This window comes from Vespula pensylvanica, chromosome 7 (assembly GCF_014466175.1).
Source record: "Vespula pensylvanica isolate Volc-1 chromosome 7, ASM1446617v1, whole genome shotgun sequence".
In the NCBI taxonomy this organism is placed as follows: domain Eukaryota; kingdom Metazoa; phylum Arthropoda; class Insecta; order Hymenoptera; family Vespidae; genus Vespula; species Vespula pensylvanica.
This window is the reverse complement of record NC_057691.1, coordinates 2,152,940-2,177,881: the sequence shown is the minus strand read 5'-3', so window position 1 is coordinate 2,177,881 and position 24,942 is coordinate 2,152,940. Positions and strand designations below refer to the sequence as shown.

At 33.0% G+C, this 24,942-nt stretch overlaps 1 protein-coding gene across 16 annotated transcripts in view; it reads left to right on the top strand.

Annotated features, from left to right (window-relative positions):
• LOC122630744 (cAMP-specific 3',5'-cyclic phosphodiesterase, isoforms N/G) overlaps positions 1–24,942 on the top strand; it is a 315,403-nt gene that overhangs the window by 245,422 nt on the left and 45,039 nt on the right. For 12 of the 16 annotated variants that reach the window (XM_043815576.1, XM_043815577.1, XM_043815584.1 and 9 more), the window contains 3 exons: positions 11,522–11,710; positions 12,950–12,982; positions 14,163–14,183. In XM_043815576.1, coding sequence (XP_043671511.1) covers positions 11,522–11,710; positions 12,950–12,982; positions 14,163–14,183 — 243 coding nt within the window. Of the gene's footprint in view, positions 1–4,168; positions 4,761–11,521; positions 11,711–12,949; positions 12,983–14,162; positions 14,184–24,942 lie in introns of those variants that run through there. The other 4 variants (XM_043815579.1, XM_043815571.1, XM_043815573.1 and 1 more) reach the window with 4 other exon arrangements.

The window sequence follows — 24,942 nt, the reverse complement described above, 5'->3', positions numbered from 1 at the left end:
CTCTCTCTCTCTCTCTCTCGCCTTCTCTTTCTTCTTCTCATTACATCGAAAACGTCTCTCCGAGACCGTGATAAAAGCGTTCACGATCATTCTCTGCCTCTTCATAAGCACTCTGCATTATTAAATTGCAAAATCGATTTTTGTCGTCCGCCATTAGAAGAAATTTCATTGGACGATGACTGGAAATGTAGCTTTGTTTGTTTCACTTCCTTTATTAGATGGAATAATGAAGACTATATTTTCTTAAACCTCCATTTAAATTGAATTGACTTGAATAGCCAACGTACGTTTTGTACGATCTAATATCTATCTAAGGAATTGGTATTAAGAAAAAAAAATAAATAAATAAATAAAAACGAAAAAATACAGAAACACGAAGTAGTTTCTTTTAGTTTAACGATTTTTATTGTATCAACATTGAACCTTTGTTCTGTCTCCCTTCGTGACCTTTCCTCGGTTTATTTCTTTCATTAGGACGAAAGTAAACGATGTGAAGATCGACGTTCGGAGTTGCGCTTGAGCGATCACTGTACGTCCGTCTCTCTCCCTCTTACTGTTTCTTGCGTATAAGCGACAGAAGCGGGTATGGTTGCCGTCAGTTCGCGATCGGCACGCGACCGATGAGCATCGTGCTCTTTTGTAAATACGAAATATACATATACATACATACATACATACATATGTACGTACATACATACATATATATATATATATATATGTATATATGTATGTTGTATATATGTATGTATGTATATAGCTATACTTATATTTCTGCGATTTTCGATCGTGATAAGTTGTTGTTCGTGTATCGAATTCTTCAATTCTTTAATAAATCCAAAATAATTGGTATATATCGAGAACCTTTCGTTTTTTCGCGTCGTAGAAATAATTTATCCGTTTGGATCTTTCATCAAGAATCAAAAGATAAAGATATAAACGTCAAAGAAGATTTTACGAAAGAAAGTTTGATCGTTTTCAAGGATAGAAAGAAAAGAATTAGGGGCGAAAAGGATTTTTGCGAGGATGACGATTTAGAAAGAGAAATCCTAAATAATGAGAAGCGATCTGAGATTTTGGTTTTATCGTCGAGCTACTCTTTCGTTCTCGTATTATCGCGAAAGTCTCACGCTTTTTTCCCAACGTTATCGGCTTCGTTAGTTTTCTGTATCTAGTCAAACATTTGTACGAAAGTCAATAACCGAATGGTCAATGTATAACATGTGAATGTGTGTGTGTGTATGTGCGTGCGTGCGTGCATGTATGTGTCTGAATGAGTGCAAGTATTATACTTCAAGGTGATTATCAACGTTCTGATATCGATCAATGAGAATTACTATGTTGTTTTTCTCTTAAGTTTTCTTCCATTTTTCTTTTTTTTTCTTTTTTTGCAATATGAATGATATCATCGTTTCATCGCTTATGAAACTTACTATTTTCTGATATGTGTATATGTGTATATATATATATATGTGTGTATATATATATATATATATATATATATATATGTATGTATGATCGTTCGCTGAGAAGAAAGAGAAGCATTTCGTTATGCGAAATTTCGATGGAACAACGTTCAAAGACCGAACAAGAAACAATAGTTTACTTCTAACATAAACAAAGTTTACTTAGAATTAGTTAATTAGATTGACCTTCGAGAAGCGGCGTGGTTTACAACAACGTAAACTTCTGTATAACAGAAATTAGTCATATAGACGAAAATTCGAGCTAATGGAGGAAATATTTTGCAAACGTTTATTAATACATATATATATATATATATATGTGTGTGTATGTATATATATCGTCATAGTGACGTCATCGCTCTTGATAAACATCTAAGAAGCATTAGAAGGAATTATTTCCGATCAGCTCGAAAACTTTCACGGATTCGTCTCCGTCGATAGGAAATTTATGACTTTGTTCTGACCGATAAACGTGAAAAAGCAAGGTTAACGCGTGTCTGTGTTATTTGATTAAAAGAAAAGGCAGAGAGAAAAGGAAAAAGAGAGAGAGAGAGAGAGAAAGAAAGAAAATATTTGTAGCCAATACTCTTCCGTGAATTATATCTAGACCATTTCTCTTCTACCATTTGAAAGAATTCCAAGCTTCGATCTTTCCTCGTCCGCTCATTGCTATTCCAAATTTATTGCGTGTTCGTTTCCGAGAGACGCTTTACTCTCTCTCTCTCTCTCTTTCTTTCTCTCTTTCTCTTTCTTCCTCGTTTCCGAGCTGTGTTTATTGCATAAAAAACGTTGATGCACGGCCTCGTTCGTTCTCATTTCTTCTTCGATTTTACGCGTACCGGATATCTTAACTTTTTTTTTTATATTACGTTCTCTAGCATCTATACATTTATGTGTATGTATATATACATATATATATATATATATATATATATATACATATATATACAGATATACAGCACACACACAATATTCCGTCGTTATTATATTTTATATTTGTTATATATATATATCATTGAAATAGATAAATCAATTCTTAGAAGAAATGATACGAGAATGAAACACTTCGTTTCTTATCCATTATAGAAGAAAACAACTCGACAAGCTAAAACTCGTTTACATCATGTTTACATAGATACATCTATACATACATAGATACCTGTTGACATTTCGAAGGAGTCACGAGTATTATCAGAAAGAGAGAGAGAGAGAGAGAGAGAAAGACAGACAGACAGAAGAAAAAGAAGGTACAGGAAACGTTAAAGGAGAGCAATATTCTATTTCGTTTCAAATGCGTATTAAATAGATTCCAATTATATCTATTTTCGATCTACTACATTCGATATTTGCGTTAGATATTCCCGAATATCCACAATTCGAACAAATATTCATCGTACGTTCGACGTAGCGAAATTTTATTCAAAGATAAACTATTCTCCCATGGTAATTCTATTTTCATTGGTTTAAACGGTAGATATCCTTGTACAATTTCACTCGGCATTCCGTAAACTTTCAGTGTTCTTTGAAAATGCAATTAAAGCACATTCTAGCGGCTAATCGAGTCCCCATCCGTTGTCGGTATGATAACTGTCGTCGATCACAGAGAAGGAAATACGTGATAACAAGTATGAAAAAAAAGAATAAAATAAAATAGAGAGAAAGAGAAAAAGACAGTGCGAGAGTGTGAGAAAGATAAAGATAGTAGAATACAGAAGAGGATATTTAAACATTGTACAAGATACACGGTCTATCTCGGATTCGGCTTTACGGGGTTTCCATCAAGCCGCGAATTTGTTCGACTTTCCCTTTAAAACTTCCTTCTACTTCGTCCTTCATGAATCATGTATTTCCATTTTGACGAGACTCGCGCTAGAAGCATGTTTACTCGTCCTTTACGAAAACGAAATTCGAGAAGCATTTCGTACTTTGTCATTTTCTCTTCCATCTTATTCTTGTTGCCTCTTCTTCCTTTCCCTTTCTTTTCGTTTCTTTTTTTCTTTTACTTTTTCCTCTTCTTCTTCTTCTTCTTCTTCTTCTTCTGTTCTTCTCTTCTTTCCACATCATATACGATCGATGGAGTATGATCTCATGATTCATGATGATCGAATTTTATTGGCAACATTTTTCGTATCGTCGGATATCAACGATGTTTCATAGTTTATGTCATCGAGCTTGGAACGAGCTTCAATTGCTTGGAAATTGGAAGTGTGCGTGTTATGTATGTGTGTGTGTGTGTGTGTGTAGAAGGAGAGAAAGAAAGTTAGCCGTATAATAAGAAAAAAGAGAGAAAGTGAATCGTAAAGTCGAGGCCGTTACGAGTCTTTTCATTTTTCATTTTTTTTTTTTTCATTTTTTCTCCCGTTCTTTTTTCGTCCATTTTTTTTCTCTAAGGAAAATAATAAAAATTCTTCTCGTTCGATCGAAGTTCCTTTCGATCGTTAGTTCTATACGAACGAACGGACAAAGTTTACACGCGAACTAGCGGAATTAAAAGTAATTTTGCAAATGGACGAAACGCGTACAAAGGATGCATTGCTTCCGAGCTAATAAAAAAAAAGAAAAGAAAGAAAAAGAAAAAGAAAAAAAAAAGGAAAAAAAAAAGAAGAAGAAGATTCAACCACGTTAATCCCGATCCTTTACGAAGTAAAAGTAGTGGTAGGTCTAATAGTAATAGTAATAGTAATAGTAGTAGTAATAGCTGTAAGAAAAAAAAAGAAAAGGACGAACGATCGAATAGAACTTTTATATTGCGAGATCGTCGGCGATCAAATTCTAGGATTGAATCGAGGGAGAGGAGAGGAAGACCCTTTGGTTGAACGTGCTTTTTCGATTAAGATAGCGATCTCTTTTATTTATGTATTTCTTCGTTATCTTCTTTGACGTTTATCGAACAATTCGATCGATCTTGCAGGAGATAAAAAAGTACACAAAAAAAAAATCAATCACCTATCGATTGATTTCGACAAGAGGTAAAAGAAAAGATAGAAAAGTAAAGAAAAGAGAAAGGTTCTCGATGTAGGGAATAATCGTAAAGAAGGTGGGGGAGAGAGAGAGAGAGAGAGAGAGAAAGAAAGAAAGAAAGATAGAAAAAAAAGGTGTCTCGTTAGTGGACAATTTTTAAAAAATGAACGACTACGCTATCCTTGTACCACACGAGGTCTCGTCGAGATTGGCGCGAAGGGACTCTGGTACGATGAGGGTAACACTTCCATTGACCTCCTTTAGAAGACATAGTGGTTGCGTCTCAACATTGTCACGAACGAAGCCACATTCAAAACTTATCTACGTGGCTGTCCCGTAAGTTTCCTTTCACTTTTTTCTTCTTCATCATCTTCTTCTTCTTTTTCTTTTTATTTTTCTTCTACGTCCCTTCTCTATTTTATTTTGTTTCTTTCTTGATTATCTCTATTTTTTATTTTCTTCCCATTTTACTTTCATTTTATATTTCCATATTCATCGAGTAAATAGCTAAGGAAAGGAAAAATAAGGTGAATATTTTTCATTAACTTTTTCTCGATATTATTTGAATTTATTAAGAAAATTTCCTGTGTGTTGTGTGTGCATAAGAAATTTAAGGAGGAAATATAAATTGACATTTAAAAAATAACTATTTAGAAAGGTAAAGATTCTTAGTAGAAATCACTAAGCGATTATATATTGATGTTCAAAATGAGTGAGTAACTAGGTAATTATCTTAATGCACTTTGTTGAACGACGATATTAATGAACTTTTATATCGGATGTGAAATGTCGAACGAAACAAGAGGAAACGAATTAATCGAGAATTTCATAGAAAAAGAATCACCGAAGAGAATTTATATGTTCGTGCGCTTTCGGTGTTCATTAGAAAGTAATAAGATAAAAAAAAAAAAAAGATCTCTTTCTCGTATGGATGAAAGGAAAGGAAAAAAATAGAAAAATAGGAGGGAGAATAAATGTTGGAGTAGTAGTACTCGATATCCGATTTTGTCATCGAACTGGATAATCGATACTGCTGTGTGTTTCTTCTTTTTTTTGTTTTTGTTTTGTTTTTAGCAATCGTTTCTAGAAATCCATAGATATCAATATCTCTCGTGGAAATTTCTCCGATATAACTTGTATCTATTTAAATGATTTATATGTAAGTGTCGTATCTTCTCGAGAAAATTCGTAAACCGTATATAAATCGGTTTTCGATAATTAATTCTCAATTATCTCGAGACTCGAGACAAGTAGATATCGATTCGTGTTTCCTTTTAGCCAAGCACTCTTACGTTTGCCTTTGCGACTAAAGACTAAGTAATTAGCTAATTATTAATAGAACTATCCAATTAGAGAAAAAAAGAAAGATAGAGAGAAGAGAGGGAGAAAAGATATTAAGTACATTTTTATCAAGTATGTTTAACGAGTTTGTCTGACAATGATTTACGTTAAACCGAACGTAAATATTTGCGTAGATTTCTATTATCGATACGTAGTTACGTATTCATGTGTTTATGTAAATGTTTCTTTTTTCTTTTTTCTTTCTTTTTTTTTTTTTTTTTTCTTACGATTGCATAATAACATAAATCCTAAGTGGATACCAACGTAAAATGGGAGACCGTGTAAACGAGAAGATTTTCCGTTTGGAATGTTAAGCCGCATAGTTTTGCACATATACGTTGATAAATTATAACCGATTTTGTAAAACCCTTTTGCGTAGACCGATGAGATTTCAACGAGTTTAACGCATGCATATACTTGAATGCGAATTTCGAAATGCGACCATAATATATATTTGTACCTTGGATTTCTACTATATATATATATATATACACAGATATATACACACCTACACACCCACACACACACACACACATATATATACATATTACTTGTGTAAACGCCTGCGATTGGCGTGACATTGTTTGCTGGAATATCAAAGTGATTAATGCAAAAGTGGTCGTATCGATGTTCGAATTCACGATATAGGTTCTCTATTTTATGATCGTAATACGTCGCTTTGAACGCGAATTTTCTCTTTTCTCGGTATGATTTGTTGTCATAGTAACGTAGTAAATTCAAAGGTAGCAAAATGAAGGATATTATCGAAGCAATTAGAAACGTTTCTCGTTAACAATCATGGTTTCATAAATAACAAAAGATCCATCTTAACCTGTTAACCTCTTAACTTAAGAAATTTTCGATCGATAAATGCAAATGTATGACATTTATTTCTATTAGAAATTCACTTGGGTAAATGAATGAATCGTAGATTGTTATTATTGATTTTCTCGATAAGTAATGTCGAGATCTTCAATATAAAAAATACTAGTGTGTTGTTTATTTTGATGTAAAATATTAAAGGACGTTTTATTAAATAAAATACTCTATGTTAGATATTTTATATTAAATCCTCTATTTGTTTGGGTATAACTTACTAAATATTTCATTTTAGTAAAATGCTAAGATAAATTACTAACATTTATTATATATATACGCTGTCTTTATTTTGATATAAAATATTAAATATTTTCCATGCAAAATATTAATATTATTTATTTACATATAAACTATAAAAATTTCCAACATCAATATATATATATATATATATATATATATAAATTATAACTTATTCGTTTTTATCCAATTGTATAATATAATATATAATATATAAATCTATATACATGGTGAGGCAATAACTTTGATCCCCTTGAGTATCTCCGTTTTTTCTAAGGATACAGAAACTTCTTTTATAAAACTCGTACAATAGCAGGGGGCCATATTATGGTAGTAATAATTTTTTTGTAGGTGTACGTGTGAAGGGCATACGAAGGTGAATATTTTTTTTAATGAAATGATATGTTTTTGATCCATTTGATACATTTATCGATGCTGCTCGATATTCTTTAAAGAAAAATGTTAACTTAAGTATATTGAAAAATTATTAATTTATTAATAAGTAAATATTTCGATACGATTAAAATGTAATAAGAGTAGTAGTAACAGAATAATTGTTTTTTAGCTTATCTTACATCATTATTTTGCGCTTACGTAATATAGAACAAATTAATTTGTTTATTAATTATTTATGAATTTATCCAATTTTATAAATCATTCGCAATCTGAATCCTTTTTCCTGGAAAGATAAAAAGAATTTATTTTATAAGAATTTGTTTACAAAAATTGTTTATAACAAATTGTTAATTAGTTATTAACAATACGTTGAAAAAATAGAAAAAATTCTGACACTTTAATATGATATTCTAATCAGTCTCGATGACTTTTAATTCCGAAGATATTCCGATATATATAAAAAATCTAATAACATAAAAAAAGATTGTTTCTTCGATAAAAAAGTAATTTGTTTATTAATTTGTTAATTACTTTACGCAATTTTATAAATCAGTCTCAATCTGATTTCTTTTTCGGGCAAAATAAGATGAATTTAGTTCGTAAGAATTTATTTATAACAAATTGTTTATAACAAATTGTTTATTAATTATTAACAATACGTTGAAAAAATGGAGAAAATTCTGCCCTTTAAAATGACGTTTGATTCAAGTCTCTAGGACTTTTAGTTCCAGAGATATTTCCATTTAAATGAAAGACTTTTACATTGATCCATTGACCTATATAATTTCATTCAAATTAGCCCAGTGACACACTGACCTATATAAATTCCAAGAATTTACGCGGGCCTACTATAATTACTACGATCAGCTGTAGTGTACGAATTATGAATGAAAATCTTTCGAAGCCGATATCTTCGGAACGAAAAATCGTAGAGACTTGAAACAAAGACCATTTTCAAGTGTAATTTATTCTTTATTTATTTAAATAATGCAATAATATTGTTATAACAAAATCGATTTTGTTAATAATTATTAATATCGAACTTTGTATTTCCCTTCGTAATAATGATATAACGACAATGAAATCATTAAAATTTTTATTTTAATTACGTAAATTTTATTTTGTTTATTGAAAATAAAGAATAAAAAATTTATTAATAATTAACAATATATAAAATTAAAAACTGAAAAGCTCGTAAGGCTTCACTTTCCGTATTGACGAACATAGTTGTAAAAATATCTCCCAAACCAATAATTTTTCGGTATACATGGGTTAATACTTTTTTGTAGAGAATGTCAAGCTACATCTATTAATGCAATTGAAAACATATAATATTGTTTAAAAAAATTGTAAAATGATTTTCATACCTCCTTTACGCGTCCACCTACAAAAAAATTATTACGATCATATTACAGCCGTCCTTCTACCATACGATTTTTGTAATCAAAATTTTATATATATATATAAATATTTTAATCGTGAAAAAAAAAAGGTTGAATCAAATCTTTTCGATGGATTTTAACTCTTTCCGTTGGTTAACGAGCTAAAGTAAAATCCTCTTTGTCCGATTGCGCGTTCCAAGCTTATATACTTGACACGAAAAAAGGTGTGCCCTATACGAAACGGAAGCAAACTTTTAATCGATCTCATTTTAACTTTATCGACCGATACAAGGCTTGGTCGTTGTATCTTCCTCGAACAAACAAGACGCACCTTTGAAACTTTTCAAGCTATGATATATGTGCGAAAGTCTTTTTCTTATCTAACGCAGCGATCGAATATCTTGGAAAATGATCGAACGAAACTTGAAACTCTTCGTTAACGAAGTTTTTCCGATAACGATGTTCTCTACGATTGAATATGAAACAATGATTTATTTCGTCCTTTCGAAAGAGAAATAGAGAAAGAGAGAGAGAGAGAGAGAGATCTTTCTTTCTAAGGAAAACTACTCTAGTCACGTCATTATTGCACGTGTGCCGTTAGCTATATCGATAATTGTTTGCGTGCGATGTTCGGTAACCATGTTGCTAGCGGCCGCAAACTATCAAACGTTGAATGGCAAGGCTAGAGAATTAATTGTTTGCTTACATAATGGAGCATAATAATTACCATTGAAAACGACGAGCTAGTTACTTGTCGACATAACGTTACATTAGATACAAAAGAAATTCGTTTTTTTTTTCTCCTTTTTGTATTTTCTTTTTTTTTGTAATTTTTTTTCTTTGTCTTCTTAGTATGTCTCTCTCTCTCTCTCTCTCTCTCTCTCTCTCTCTCTATCTCTCTATCTCTCTCTCTGGCTCTCTCTTTCTTTTTTTTTTTTATGCGTTTCCTTTCCCTTGTTGCACGTATATTGCATCATATTAGCGTTCGATGGATTATACTCCCGTTTTATCTCTCGGAACACTTCACTGTCTATCTCAGAAATCTTAAATTATATAACTGATAGCGTAGTCTTGAGTAACGCAGTGGAATAGGTCAATATTTGACATTGGTCAGACACAAGATAGACGTATACAGGATATATATATATATATATATATATATATATATATATGCGTGTAAGTACATCTATATGTATGCGTATGAGTATGTGTGTAGGTATATGTATGTATGTGTATTTGTGCTCATATATGGAAGACGTTTCTCGTTAAGGTTAATCAAAGAACGTTTACTCTATACACGAATATACTCGATGTTACATGAATGTAAGGGTAAAGGGTGACGTTATCTTCCATATGTAATTAGAAATCGTACATTCTCACGAACTAGTACGAGTTCCATTTGATGACACTTTTGAAATATATCGAATGAAATTTTCTGGAGATTCGTTTGGACGTATATTTTCTGAAGATAAAAAGAAAAATAAACAGAAATAAAAAGAAAAAAAATATTGGAAGATAAACGAATGACCGACCAACAGGGACGAACAAGAAGAGAAGGGAAAGAGAAGATATTAAATAGATAAGAAATAAATAGATGACACGAAAGAAGAAGAAAAGTAGAAGAAGAAAAGAAAAGTTTGTGGAGAATGTTATTTAAGGATTGTTTTAGAATTGTTTAAAAAAAAAAAAAAAAAAAAAGGATTCGATACTTTGGAAAATTCTTTTAGAGAAGTCCTACGCAAAATACGGTTAAATTTTTATGAATCTTACTAATAACAATAATAACATTCGAACATATAATATACCATTTTGTATATTTTTAAAACGAAAATAAAATAATATTGTTGTTTTCTCTTTTTCTCTCTCTCTCTCTTTTTTCTCTTTCTCTCTTTTTAACCGAGCCACATACATATATACATCTACATAAGTAAATAATTCAACAAATTTCCATTGTCCCGATAATAAATAGTTTACACAAGACTTGCTTCGGAATACTAATTAAGCGTGAAAGAGATAAATCTGTTTTACTACGTCGTTTTAATTTCCTTCACTTATTTTTCCTTCTCTCTCTCTCTCTCTCTTTTTTTTTTCTTTTTTCTATCTTTTTTTTCCCCTTTTTTCTCTTTTTTTCTTTTTTTCTCCTTTCAATTCGACATAATGCGCAACAATATATATATATATATATATGTGTGTGTGTGTGTGTGTGTGTCAATAACCGAGAATAACGAAAACGATATAAAGATTTGTTTTCTATGGTACTCAATAAAATATAGACCTTTTGTTCCAAGTCTCCATTGACGCACGTTAGATATGTTGTACGATTCATTCGTTAAAGTAGTGAATTGCTTTTGAGACACGCTCCAGAGAAAGGATAAAGAGAATCTTTCAGATGGCTAATGTTTGTTTTAACGAAAGTATCCAATCGTTTCCCAAGTTTTATTTATTTCCGTTGTATGTGTCTTCTTAAAAGATGAGTGTAGTTGCGTATATGGTCGAAGACCCCAACGGAGAACAGTCGTTGTTTTCATTGAAAAATATCTTGTGAATAGAACGTTTGTCCCTCTATTCGACGATAGAACCAAACGAAAAGATTTTCGTACGCGTGATATACGATACAACAATATATTCATTAATGTACATAGCTGATGTTTTAATATATTTTTTAGTAAACACAAGTGTGTCCATGTGTATGTATATTACACAGTGTGTATATATTACACAGTTGGGATCGTTCTGGTATATAAAAGAAAGATTATTTTATAAACAAAATCGTGACACGTGTTTTAATTGTGATTGTTTTTTTTGTCTTCTTTGCGATATCGAACAGATTACTGACCTTGAATTTTGTTTATATTATTACAGTTTCGACGTCGAAAATGGAGCTTCGACGTTGGACGGTGGTGCCGGTGGTGGTGGAGGAGCCTCGCCAAGCGCAGGCTTGGTCCTCCAAACGCTACCACAAAGAAGGGAGAGTTTTCTTTATCGGAGTGACAGCGATTTTGAGATGTCACCGAAGTCGATGTCTCGAAACAGTTCCATTGCCAGTGAAAGGTAAGAAGCTTGTAATTCTTTTTTTTTTTTTCTTTTTCGTTTCTTTCTTTCTTTTTTCTCGGACACATATCTAAGAAAATCTAATGAGGTAATCGAGGATCGAGGTAAATTAACGAAGAGATTATTATGTTCGATGTAGAATCGTTTAAGAATCGACGAAGATCGATAATTTTATCGTCGTCCTTGTAATAATAATCATTTCAAAGTAATTTAATATTTCTCATGATTTTAATTCGATTTTCGAAAACGTCCATCGAACGAACCTCGTGCATCTTTCTTTTCAAAGAAAGGAATCTGCAATATCGTCCGATGCACTTTAGTTTCTACGTGCAACGACGGGATTATTGATCGTTGGTATAGCAGGTTTCTGTAGTTGTGGAAATAGATTTTGCCATTGATAATGTAGGTAACTAGAAAAGACTCGTGGGAGACTCGATTTTATCGAGGAACTAGAAGAAGGAACCTTCGTCATTGATTTGTTTACATTTGTTCCTTTAATATAATCGATAAACGAGGCCATTTAAATCACGTGATAATAATCCCTTCGTTGATGTTTCGTATAAAAATTCGCACGCAGCTACGATTGCTCACGCCAAAGAATGTAGATACATCATTTCGATATTTCGAAAGATGCTCGAAGGCCGTTTCGAGCTTCAGAACACGTAAGATTATTTTTCTGTTTTTTTTTTTTTTTTTTTTTTTTTTTATTATTATTTTTTTTCTTTTTCTTTTCGTTTTTCTTCGTCATATGTAACGAGAGCTGTATGAAAACAGCCATAAGTGTGTAGCTTAAAAAGTATATTTGTAGCTTTGGTGACGGTGATGCTTACGATATATTTTACATTCGTTTTCATTGATCATACGTTTGTCATTCATCATTCTTGGCTCGTTTCTACGTAAAAAATTTACATACACGACGATAAGTTTTTCGATTAAGATTCAACTATATACGAAGAAAATTTCTACAAAATAATGTTGTTTGTAAATTTTCTACGTAAAACCAATGAATTTAATATTAGCGATAATTTTTAATCTTAGAAAGATTAAAGACTATTAACGTTTCGTTAGTTCGTACATTTTCTTTAACGAAATATCAATGATTGTATCATGAGTTTTTAAATATGAATATTTTTTTTTTTCCTTTTTTGTCTTTGTAAATTTTCGCTCATTACAAATTATCAATAATCGGTGCGGGGTGTAAAAAAAAAAAATATCATCTATGTGATCCTTGGGTTGCAGGTTCAAAGAGACAGAGCTTCCTGTCGAGCGAGCGTATGTAATCGATCCTATTATTTATTCTCCTATTTCATTTGTTTTCTTTACATTTAGACAATACACTTCACAAATCTGATTAACACCCCCCGCCACAATAATCGGTCTTTGTAAATGAGAGAAACATTGTTTCACATTGTTTTTCTTTCTAACACTAAAATTCCAGGCTCATCTCTCTCCTATCCATATATAAATTTTAAACATGCATGCGAGAATTTTTGTGGAAACGTGAAATTTGATTTTTGCCAGAGTTCGACCGACAAGCAACTTGTACCCTTTACTCCCACACTATGATTCACTGTGAACTTTTCATTTTGAGCTTTGTACAAAATACAGAATTCATTTTAATTGAAACTGATGGTAAAAAGAAAAGGTCATGGAAGAACTATGGCAATGAGAGTTTTTTTTTTTCCTTCTCTTCTTTTTTCTCTCTCTCTCTTTTTTTTTTGTCTTTTTCCTTCTTTCTTCTGCTTGTAAGCGCATCACTCTATTTTCACTATTTACATATTCACATTTTTTACTTCTCTATTTATTAATCCCAAGAGTACCTTGTACAGTAGCAAAAATGCACACGAACCAATACCTAATCTATTTTAACACTGCGACACCGCTTTTTTTTTTTTAATACATAGACTAGATATAATCAATTTTATTAATATTTTATTAACTAACATATTTATGATGCTTGCAATAGTATACTGAGCTATCGAATTGGCAAACGATTAAGTAGTATCGTTGATTAGAGATTAGATAGATATTAACAAGTAATTAGCTTCGAGACTCTGGTGCTGTCGTACGAATTAATAAAATCCGATATATCGTAAATGGAATAAAATTGAAAAGAAGGAGTTTCGAACGCTTCGCTAATTATCGAAAAAGTAATTCAAGGCTAATTTTCTTTTTCCTTTTTTTTTCTTTTTTTTTTTTATAATTCTTTTTTTCACAAGATGTACGAGCTTTTTCGTCTTTATATATATATATAAATAAATATATATATACGTTTATATATATATATAAAAACGTATTCCATTATCGCGTCCATTGGAATGTCATTGGCTTGTACGCAGTAATGCATAAAAATGAAAAAATTCATAGAAGGAAAGGTGTGTGCGTATATTTTTACAAGCATGTCGGACAAATAGTGGAACGTTGTAAAATAAATGCAAATTCTTATTTTCAGGATATTTACCGATCAGTACAGGTAAGTCCGGCTACTTACGTAATTTAGATGTCCTGCTTTTGCCATTAGAAATAACGAAGGGAAAAATATACAAGGAGAAGAAGGTTCTTTAAGGTGCGTCACATCATTTTACATTTAATTAAGAATTCCAAATGGAACGAACTCTTTTTAAAAGATACACCAAAGAATAATAACCGATGATTAATAATAACGTATTTGCATAGGAAATATGAAAATTATATACGTATGTATGTATATGCATTACGTATACGTTATGGTATATGCTTTAGAAAAAATTATGATTAATGATCGATCGTTATTAAAAATAGGACGATGATTTCGTACGATCGAGAAGTCGCGTACGCGTCAATTATTATTTCGTCTATCTATTTTTTTTTCTTTTTTTTTTTTTTTTTTTTTTTCTATTGAGAGGAGGAGAAGTGTAAGTATCGTTGTAGTAGCGTAAGAACGAAAGTGCATGGCACGTAAATATTTTTATCTAAAGTGGAGCAAACAAGCAGCCGATGAGGGATTCTCATAGGGCTCTCTGTTATATACGTTTTATATGCTTCTCCTCTCTCCATCTGTCGTTGAGAGGATTATCGGGCACGTTCTACCAAGTGAATCGAATATGCGTTCGACGAAACATTGCCGTCGATAACTTCGAAACTTTGGAGACTATAAAGTGAGAGAAAGAAAAAAAAATATATGTGTGCGTGTATGTATATATATATATGTTATATATATATGTACAGGTTATATATATATATATAGAGAGAGAGAGAGAGAAAGAGAGAATGTTTCATTACTTGACTTTTTTATCGCCTAAGTCTAGATACGTAAATGAGTATTAAAAGAACGAGCTACGCAAACAACGATTTGCTCAATTAACGCTCAATCCTCTTAATTGCAGCGTTCACATGTCAACACTGCGACGTAACAAATCCACGTATCTACAAATATCTGTGTGTGTGTGTGTGTGTGTGTGTACATGTTGTATGATTTTCGATCGTCACGCGAGCAGCATTCTAAAAATTTTTTCTCACCGTCTCCGTTCAATTAGAAAATAATTAATAAAAAGTTTTCTTCGGTTCTCAAAGTCATATATTTAAATAACGTTTTCATATATCTCGATCGTATCTAAATATTACATAGAAAACTAGTTTTCTTATTAAAAAAAAAAAAAAAAAAAAAAAAAAAGAAAAAGAGAGAGAGAGAAAGAAAGAAAGAAAGAAAGAAGAGAAAACAAATATATCATTGCATCAGCTTCGAATTGAGTTAGACGATACGAATGCAGTGATACGACTCGTTATATAGTCAGCCGAATGACGAAGGACCATAAGTAAATACGTATTGTAACACGTATGGTACGTCTTGCGTCATTTGCGATTTCATCTTCGCGTTAAATAATTGACGACGAGTTTGCTATGCTACTGCGTTTCTCCTAAGATAGTAGGTACGTACTTTTATAACTCGTAAAATGAGGTATAAAAAAGAAAGAAAAAAAAATGAGAAAGAAAAGAAAAGCAGCCCATCGAAATTAACTTCGGCGAGTGGCCGTAATTCCCGCAAGGATTTTACACGACACCGAGTTTACTGGCCTGTTGGTATTTTTTGCGATCAGTCACAAGCCCGTAAACTACCACAAAGCGAATGGTACTTGCAACGTGACGTCAGCGATCTTAACTCGGCGAATATATCTCATAAGTAGCTAATTTCGAATCGATCCATTTTCCTAAAGTGCGATATGTCTCTATCTATCATTCTCTCTTTCTCTTTCCTTGCCTTTCTCTTCTTATCATTAATAAAGAGAACAACGTTCTTCGTAGGTAGAATAAAGTTTTTGATCGATTTGAATAACGTTCGAATTTTACGACCTCTCTCATTTATCATCGACGATTAATAATTAAGATTAATAAACTTTATCGCGATGTATTATCGCGATTTTCTTACGTTTCTTTTAATTCCCTAGAAAAATTCAATTGGAGAATAATTCTTGCTTTTCAATGTCTTACGTAAAACTCGTAATATGTACAATATTATGCGCATACCGTTCTACGTGACGATCGTACGAACGATCGAGAATATGAAAAGCTGTTAAAGCATTAGGAGTCATTAACGTAGCCAGGATGACCTAATCAAGCAGACTCTTCTATCATGGAACATCGTTAAAGTTGACCTTTTATTACTTAAGTTCGTTCTCCTACGGACACGGAGACGCATATTTTTAATGAACGATGCTTCGAGAGGTTTATTAAGAAATATAAGTATCTACGTACATCTATAAAACATTACAAGGTCGTTCGATTTTTAAGGACTAAAGTTTTTTCATTACACGATGCGTACGATCGCGATGATATGTATTTATCTAATCGATGAGAAACTTACATGTGTACAGTGTGTTTACATAAGAAACTTGATAACTTGGCTCGTGCTACCGATTTCTCTGTTAACCACGCTCTTTCTTTCATTGTATGTGAATTCTCATTTTAGTTATGCAGTAGAATTAATAAAACGTTTGTTCGTTTCATTACAATGTCAGAGTCACGATATTACTGACACGATACACCGATATTATTACACACGATAGTGTCATAGTAACTTACAAACGCAATCTTTGTTCATTTAATATCTGCTCTGGAGAAATAAACACGTAACCGAGGGAAAACGATCGAATGGTATTAATAGAAAAAACAATGAGAAATAGGTTCGCACGTTTTTCTTCTTTACGTAACGAAATCGTGATCGTGATAGATAAATTAAAACTCTTATATTTCTATCGTTATTGAAATTTCTTATCACTAGTTCGTGAAAATCGATTATAAAATGAGAAGTTAAGATAAGTTTGACGAGAGTTCTCTTCTTCCAAAGCAATGAGAAAAGCCCGAATCGATTAGAATAATTGATATCCATAATTTCGTACGAAAATTCGAATGAAATTTGTCCAAATTTTTTTGTTGGAAGAAAGTTTGAGAAATTCGTATAATACTTTTAGCGGTAACTTTTTCAAGCATGAATAATAGTACTCTCTCTCTCTTTCTCTCTCTCTCTCTCTTTTTTCCTCTATTTTTCTTCCTCTCTCTTCATCTGCATTTCTATTTTCTTTTTTCTTTCTCTTTCCTTTCTTCCTTTTACTAATTTTTGAAAGACACGAATAATATCTACTTACTATTTTATTTTTCACGATTAAAAAAGGAGTGGATAATAAAATACGAGTGAATAACAAAAATGAACGTGGTCGATTAGTTGAGACTTTTTAACGTTTTCGGCGTGGTTAATGCATCGTACTCGTGTAAACTGGCTCATGAATTTTTTGTTAGAGAGAAAATTACGGTCGGTTTGCTAAGACGATGACTTGCAAAGGCGATCGTTTCAAAGAAGAAAAAGAGAAAAAAAAAGGAAGAAAGAAAAATCGTCGCACGATTGAAACGACGGTAACACGTCTCGATGTTTCTTTCATGAGCTATAACTTAAGATTCTTTGCGATTTCCGTGGGGCTTCGTTGATCCGTGATAAAAATGAAAAAAAAAAAAAAAGGAAAGGAAGAAAAAGAAAGAAAAAATCCCGTCGGAAAAGTAACGTTTTCTTTTGGTCGAGTATCGTTGAATTCGTAACATCGGGAACGAGAAATAGAAAGAAAGAAAAAAAAAAAAAAGAAAAGGAACAGCAATCCACTTTGTTTTCATAATTCCCTTTTGAATTTACGGGTATGTTTTAACGTCATCAAGAAGATGATGCAAACGCGTTCCCATTACGTTTCCGTTTCATTAGATTCGCCAGTTGCATCAATGAACTTTGCTTTGATCATGTGACAACGTAGGAACATGTGTTACGTGTCGCGAATAAACGTGTTTGATTGGTCGCCCATAGGAAATGAATAATTTCGGTCAGTCGAGGTTGGAACGTAGTAGCCGATTTTCCGATGCGTTAGTGGTTAGAGTCTCTTTCTTCGTTTTCTTTTTCCCTCTTAATGACGAGTAATGGAAAGAGGGAGAGAGAGAGAGAGAGAGAGAGAAAGAGAGAGAGAGAGAAAGAGAGACTGAGATAGAGATAGAGACATGAAGAGAAGGGGACGACTGCTGATGATCATGCAGAAAGGACAGCGAGTGAGTAGAGTAAGAGAGAGAAAGAGAGAGAGAGAGAGAGAGAGAGAGAGAGAGAGAGAGAGAGAGAGAGAGAAAGAGAAGGGGAGACGATGCGCGGTTACAACGCGCATGCTTCCCGCGCAAATCGTGAACCCACATCCTACTCCCCCTTCTCTTTGTCGTCCCTACCCCCACGAGAAATCTCTGCGAAACCAGAACACCCCGGCCAGTATTCGACATCGCGGCAAACACGAGGTGTTTGACAACGCTCATCTTATATACGTACGTTTTATCGTGTCTCATTCTCTTTCTCTCTCTCTCTCTCTTTCTCTCTTTCTCTTTTTCTTTCTTTCATTCTTCAGCATTTTCTCCACCCCGAAGAAACTATATTTGCTTGCGTCATCCACTGATCAAAACTCTCACTATCACGTCGTGATATACGTCGACACATACGTATACTCATACTTCTTCTTTTCTTTCTCTCTCTTTCTCTCTCTTTCTCTTCTATATCTTCTCTCTCTCTTTCTCTCTCTCTCTCTTTCTTTCTCTTTCTTTCTCTCTCTCTCTTTCACTCTCTCCCCCACTCGATCACAGTCGGTCGGTGAACTTAGGCTTATCGCGCGTCGATCGACAATCGGGTCGTGCCTTCCTGCTCGTAGCTTTTCTACTTGTGGATATATATATATGTATATATATGTATATAGACACACACACACAGAGAGAAAGACACACACATACACATACATATATTTGAAAACGAGTTTGTTGATTAAAGAATTTTAGAAGGAATTCAGATTCATTGACGACGCTGTTGAAAGCATCTTCCTTCTATCTGTTCATTCGTGTATATGCGCGTGCGTGCGTGTGTGTGTGTGCGCGTATGTGCGTGCGTGCGTGCGTGCATACTTACGTGTATATGCTTGCACACTCGCGTGCGTGTCTAACTGCTTCTAAATTTATAAATGTGTGCGTAAAAGATATACATAAAAAAAAGTGAGTCCTAAAGGCGATCCGTCGTTAAAAATTTTCAATATTATTTATTACCATTCGCTTATTATTACTCGTTCGATTCAATAAGATTTTATCTGGACTCTCGAGGGGCTCTCGTGATTCGTGATAAGTACTATCGTTCCTGTTCGTTCGATATTGAGGACGATTTTATGAATTACGTTGTAAATGTAATGAAAGAAGTTGCTACTTTCTTTCTTTCTTTCTTTCTTTCTTTCCTTTTTCCTTTCTTTTCTTCCTTCCGTCTAACGGTATTTAAATACGTACTCGTTAATCAACTGAATTACGTGAAATGACGAACTTTCTGTTAGGAAAAGCTAGTAGGAAGTTTTCCCCTTAAGCATGGAATATCGACTAACTTTTGTCAGTTTACGTTAGTTTGATTTTCCGACGGACAGTTTCCATCGATGGGAAAACCGGTTGCTCGAACGACTTTACTACGGTTCTGTTATATTGACAGGCTAAACACTATGGCAAATGAGGAACAACGTGGTATCTTTTGTCGAAGGGACTAGTAAAATCGATGGAAGGACTTGTCTATAACGAAGCAAAATTGTTCACTTCGATTCACTTTAAACGGATTGACTAGTTGAATATTGAGTTTGATGATAAAGTCCCCTTTTCCTCCCTTTTCTTCCCCCTTTCTCCTTACCACCACCCTTTCCAATAATAAACTATGATGGTTTCTTCTCGTGTAATTAAAATAGAAACGCAATGGTTTTCCTTTAATTCGTTTATTCATCTAATATGTTCCTTAACATTTCTTTTTGTTTCACACGAAATTTCGCTCGTTTTTATTTTTTTCATTCGACGAATTGAAGGGTTAATTCCCCTTTAGGGAAAAGGCTGGCAATCAGATAGGAGACTGAAGTTTTATCGATAAGGGAGAATGGGATAGAGGCAATTCGATAACAGGAACATTTCGTTTCGAAGGCTGTCGTTGGTATTACGTTTCGCTTTTTTATCTTCTTGCTAACGAAAGTCCATTCTAGAAATCGTTTGTTTTGAAGAACGGTTATATTTATATATATACACACACACACACACACACACACACACACACACACACACACACACACATACACACAGACACGTATAATACGTATGTGATGTGTGTGTGTGTATATACGTCATGTATATATAAGTATATACGATAAAAACGAGCTACGTATATACGATAAATACATCGTTGTTATTGTTATAATATCGTAAGGATATAATAAAATTAAAGTAATAAAACGATGCTCGGTATTCGTAATATAGAGATTTTAGAGATTTCATTATAATCAACAGAAATCGATTATACCGTGTAAAATTCGAAATACTTCTCGCATTCGTATTCTCCTGATTATTCTTCCTCGAAATTGAAGCATCCGTTTAAAGAGATTCTCGTAGAAATTTCGTCACAGAGAAACAAACTTTCTACGTTATTTCGTGATTATTTTTTTTTGTTACACACACACACACACACACACATATTTATATATCTTTATTTCGTGTCGAGGTCTCCTTTCATAGATACGACTTCCTTATCGATGAACCCGTTACACCACGAGACTTTAACTCGCAATCGGATTTCCTTATCGATGACGTTAGTGACATCTTATCGACGATGATGCTCTCGTGTAAACTCGTTTATGAAATGAGCGATCGTATATTTCTTACTTTACATCTTTCACGAGAAAATGAAAAAAATAAGAGTTCGATTGCCAAACTTTCATTATTATGACTGACTTTGTAAATCGATGATGAAAGAAATAAAGCATACAAATTTAGCTTAGTCTACACTGCTCGAGCTTCTTTCGAAGCTTAGGTGGTCGACATGAAAACTTTCATACGAATCGTAGAGCTAAACATAGGTTGGTTTACATAACACAAGCACAGTTTCGAATTATACTTCAGAGAAAAAAAAAAAAAAAAGAAAAGAGGAAGGAATGCTCGTATTTTCAGTATTTTTCTCTACTCTTGTTTTAATTTTGTTTTCTTTTTTTTTCTTTTCTATTTCTTCTTTATTTTTTCTTATCGTATTCGATCACTGATCTAACGTGTTATCGGTAAGTAGAAGGATGAAATTTGTTGATCTCGTTTATCGATGATGTTCTTAAAGATTTCATTGATTTTTTGTTAATCCTTGTGAAAAGAAATCGGAGAATAAGAAATCTGAAATAAAACGAGAGAAAGACAGTGATTTCTTTCGCGAAATATAAGCGAGAGAAATTCTTCGCGGTTTACGTCATCTTCTAACGTCACAAACCCTAGACAGAACCATAAAAGGTCGATCGAGTATCCAGTTTACTTACGGAGTACAATTTTCTCACTCGTAAAAGTATCATCCGTCTTTTTCTTTCTCTTTCTGTTTTATTTTTTCTTTTAATTCTTTTTCTCCCATCTCATCGTGTTAAATAAATCCTTCCCATAATCGATTTTCTTCCTTTCCCCGTTCACACAGCGAATTTAATTCCCACTTGCTTTTCTTCTCTTCTTAGTTATTCGAGAAACGAAGGGAACCTATCGCGTTATATTTTTAACCAGAAATAATTTTCACATTGCGTGCCTATACCGACAGTCAATAATAATAGAAGAGATTCCATCTATTCCGTACTATTCTATTCGTATATGAGAAAAATATGATTCGATGTCATATATTTTTATACGTGTCCGTGTATGTATCGTATCCGTGAATGCAATTGTCGTGTTAACAACGCGAAATTGACGGTACATCTATGTTTTGCATTCTGTTAAAGAAAGAAAAAGAAGAAGTAAAGGAAAAATAAAAGAAGAAAAAAAAAATAACAAGACGATATTAACGAGATCATGTTATCAATCACTTGTTATAAGTATACACATACATTCATGTCAATAGAAACTATACACGCATATATTTTTAAATGACATCTTTTTTGCTTGCTTGTTTTCCTTGAGGAACTAATTAATGAGAGAGAAAAAGAGAGAGGCAGAGAGAGAGAGAGAGAGAGAGAGAGAGAGAGAGAGAGATGTTATCTCATATAGCATTTATCATAGATAAAAAAAATTCTACCTGTGTTGCAATTCTTCTACCATTTTATTTTTTTCTTTCTTTCTCTGTCCGTCTGTCTCTCTCTTTCTCTCCCCCTTTCTCTCTCTCTCTCTCTCTCTCTTTTTCTCGGACAGACTGCGATTTTCTTCGTGAAGGACGTCATAAAAATAGCGTTCTCGTGGTTCTTGAGTTCAAAGTACGGAAAGAACGAAATATTTCATTTTCTTTATTCCCTTTCTCCGTTCACACGTTCAATTCTTATCTCACTTGAATTCGTTTCCATACTACCGAAATACAATGAAAATATTTCGATCACTTTTATTATATAACGTGTTCGATCAGAATTCGTTTCATTTCCTGAACTTTTCTTTATACAAAGTTATGTCACACGATAAATGTATTCAAACGCATAAAATACCATAGTAGACACTTATTTATTTATTTATTTATTTATTTATTTATTTATTTAATTTTCTATCTTTTCTTTTTTTTTTTTTTTTAAATCTCTTTCGCCGTCTAACAGAAATGAGTTAACAAACATATTCTGTTACGGACATGTTTCATTCCACGCGTGACAAGTGATCAGAACAAAGAACAAGTAAATCGATAATAACGATATATATATAATCTTATAATTAGTATTTATTTCCAATAGAATTTTTTCTTTAATTTTACAAAACACTCTACGGATTTTTTGTTTATGATAACGTATTAAAAAGGTTTTACGATTTTTCTCTCTCTATCTGTCTCCGTCTTTCTCCTCTTTTCCTTTTACATGGAGCACAGAGTGCTTTGCGAAAAGAGATTTAGCTTGGGTCTCAAATCGATCGAATAATTTCGTGCGCGCAATATATCGAAGCTTACAAAGCTGGGTCAAAGGTAGTAAAAGAAAAAGCCGGTAATACCTATATGTGAGAGAGAAAGAGAGAGAGAGAGAGAGAGAAAGATAGATAGAAGTAGTATTAGTCCGATATCAGCCGACGCGACATTTTCACTTCGAAATGGAAACTTTTCGCTTGCTTTTGGATTTAAAGTTCTGCTTACGATATCGAAAAAATCATTAGAATCGTTAAATCGAAGAACGAACTTTGATCGACGTCGAACGCACGTAGACATTTACTTTATTATTAGATGTTTCGAAATTTTTTACCAGTGACATTTACTACTTTTATCTCTCTCTCTCTCTCTCTCTCTCTCTCTTGGTTTTTTCTCTCTTTTTTTTTTCCTTGTATCCTCATTCACGTCTTCAAATCCTTAGAGGAAAACTTTGTCACGTAGGAACGTTAGGTACAAATATATACCATGGAAATCTTCAAAAGGAACCGTCGTTTTTACGTTAAAGCTGACTTTATCACTTTCTATCTCTATCCCTCTGTCTCCTCTTTCCGTCTTTTTACAACGTACAACGTGATTTAGGTCCAATATAGAATCGAAATCGATATAACGAGCGCGATATACTCGAACGTTTCTAAATTTATCACCGAGGATAACTCGTTGCGTTTGGACTATTTCAGTGTCACGTAGAAATGCATTTTCGTGTCAATTACTACTTTACTCGAATCGATACGATCGAACGATCTTGATCGAAATTTACAAGATTTATATTTCCGATAAAATCATTTGTTTTTCTGTTTCTCTTTCTCTCTCTCTCTCTCTCTCTCTCTCTTTTTGTTTTTCTTCTCGATTAGCCATTTACACGTTATATATATAGTTCTTTTTATATATTATTTTTACATTTGTCCTTCCATCTCTTTTTCAATAGAGAAACGATAGAATGGAGTTTCCGAGAAAAGAATGTTCGCACACAACAAAAAGTTTCGTTGGTCATTAACGATCGCATTACTTTTATCAAAAGAACGACCTTCGCAATTGGAAGCTTTTTTAGTTTTCTTTGAAAGCTCTATGGAAGACTCGTGAGAAAGCCTCGCTTGATGTATTTTTTATCACGAAGCTTTAAAAGGAAACAAGTTTCTCGATTCTTCGCGTAACCCTATTGGTTAAATAAGGAGTTCTTCATTTGAAAGCCTTAGCAATTAAATAAAGAACTTGATCTATCTCTCAATGACACTTAATCCTTAGAAGAGAGTAATAAGCTTCTTCCTGTCGTTAATATCTAATCCTTGAATTAAATTTACTCGTTAAGCTCTTTCAATACATCGTTTTAGAACGAATGAGCTTGAGGATTCGACGTTAGTTTCATAGGAATCGATATTTGCAAGAAACAAATCTTAAATGCAAGAAAAGTAAATTGCTAGACGTAGGACTTTCCTTTTTGTGTTTTCCTTCTGAAATCTTTCATTTGTCTATCCATTTATCTTTGTCTCGTCTACGTGCTTCGGAACACGGAACGCGGAAGCAAGAAGTCCAATTTTATCATTGCCATTGCGTTTAAATTTTAAGATGAAGAGATCGTCGAGCCAACCCGAGCAGTATCCCGGGGCCCAGCCTAATTAGTTTCATTTGGATAAGTTGGTACTTGTCCCAGTTTAGAGTGGTATGCGACACATGAGAGAGGGAATGAGATCACGAGAAAATTACGCTACGTCGTTTCTCATTTCCCGATGTATTTTCAATGTCGATTCTTACGACATATTCTCGGATTTGTTATGCGAGATACGAAGAATAAGATGAATAAGGAATTTTCATACAATAATTATCAAAATCGATTGCA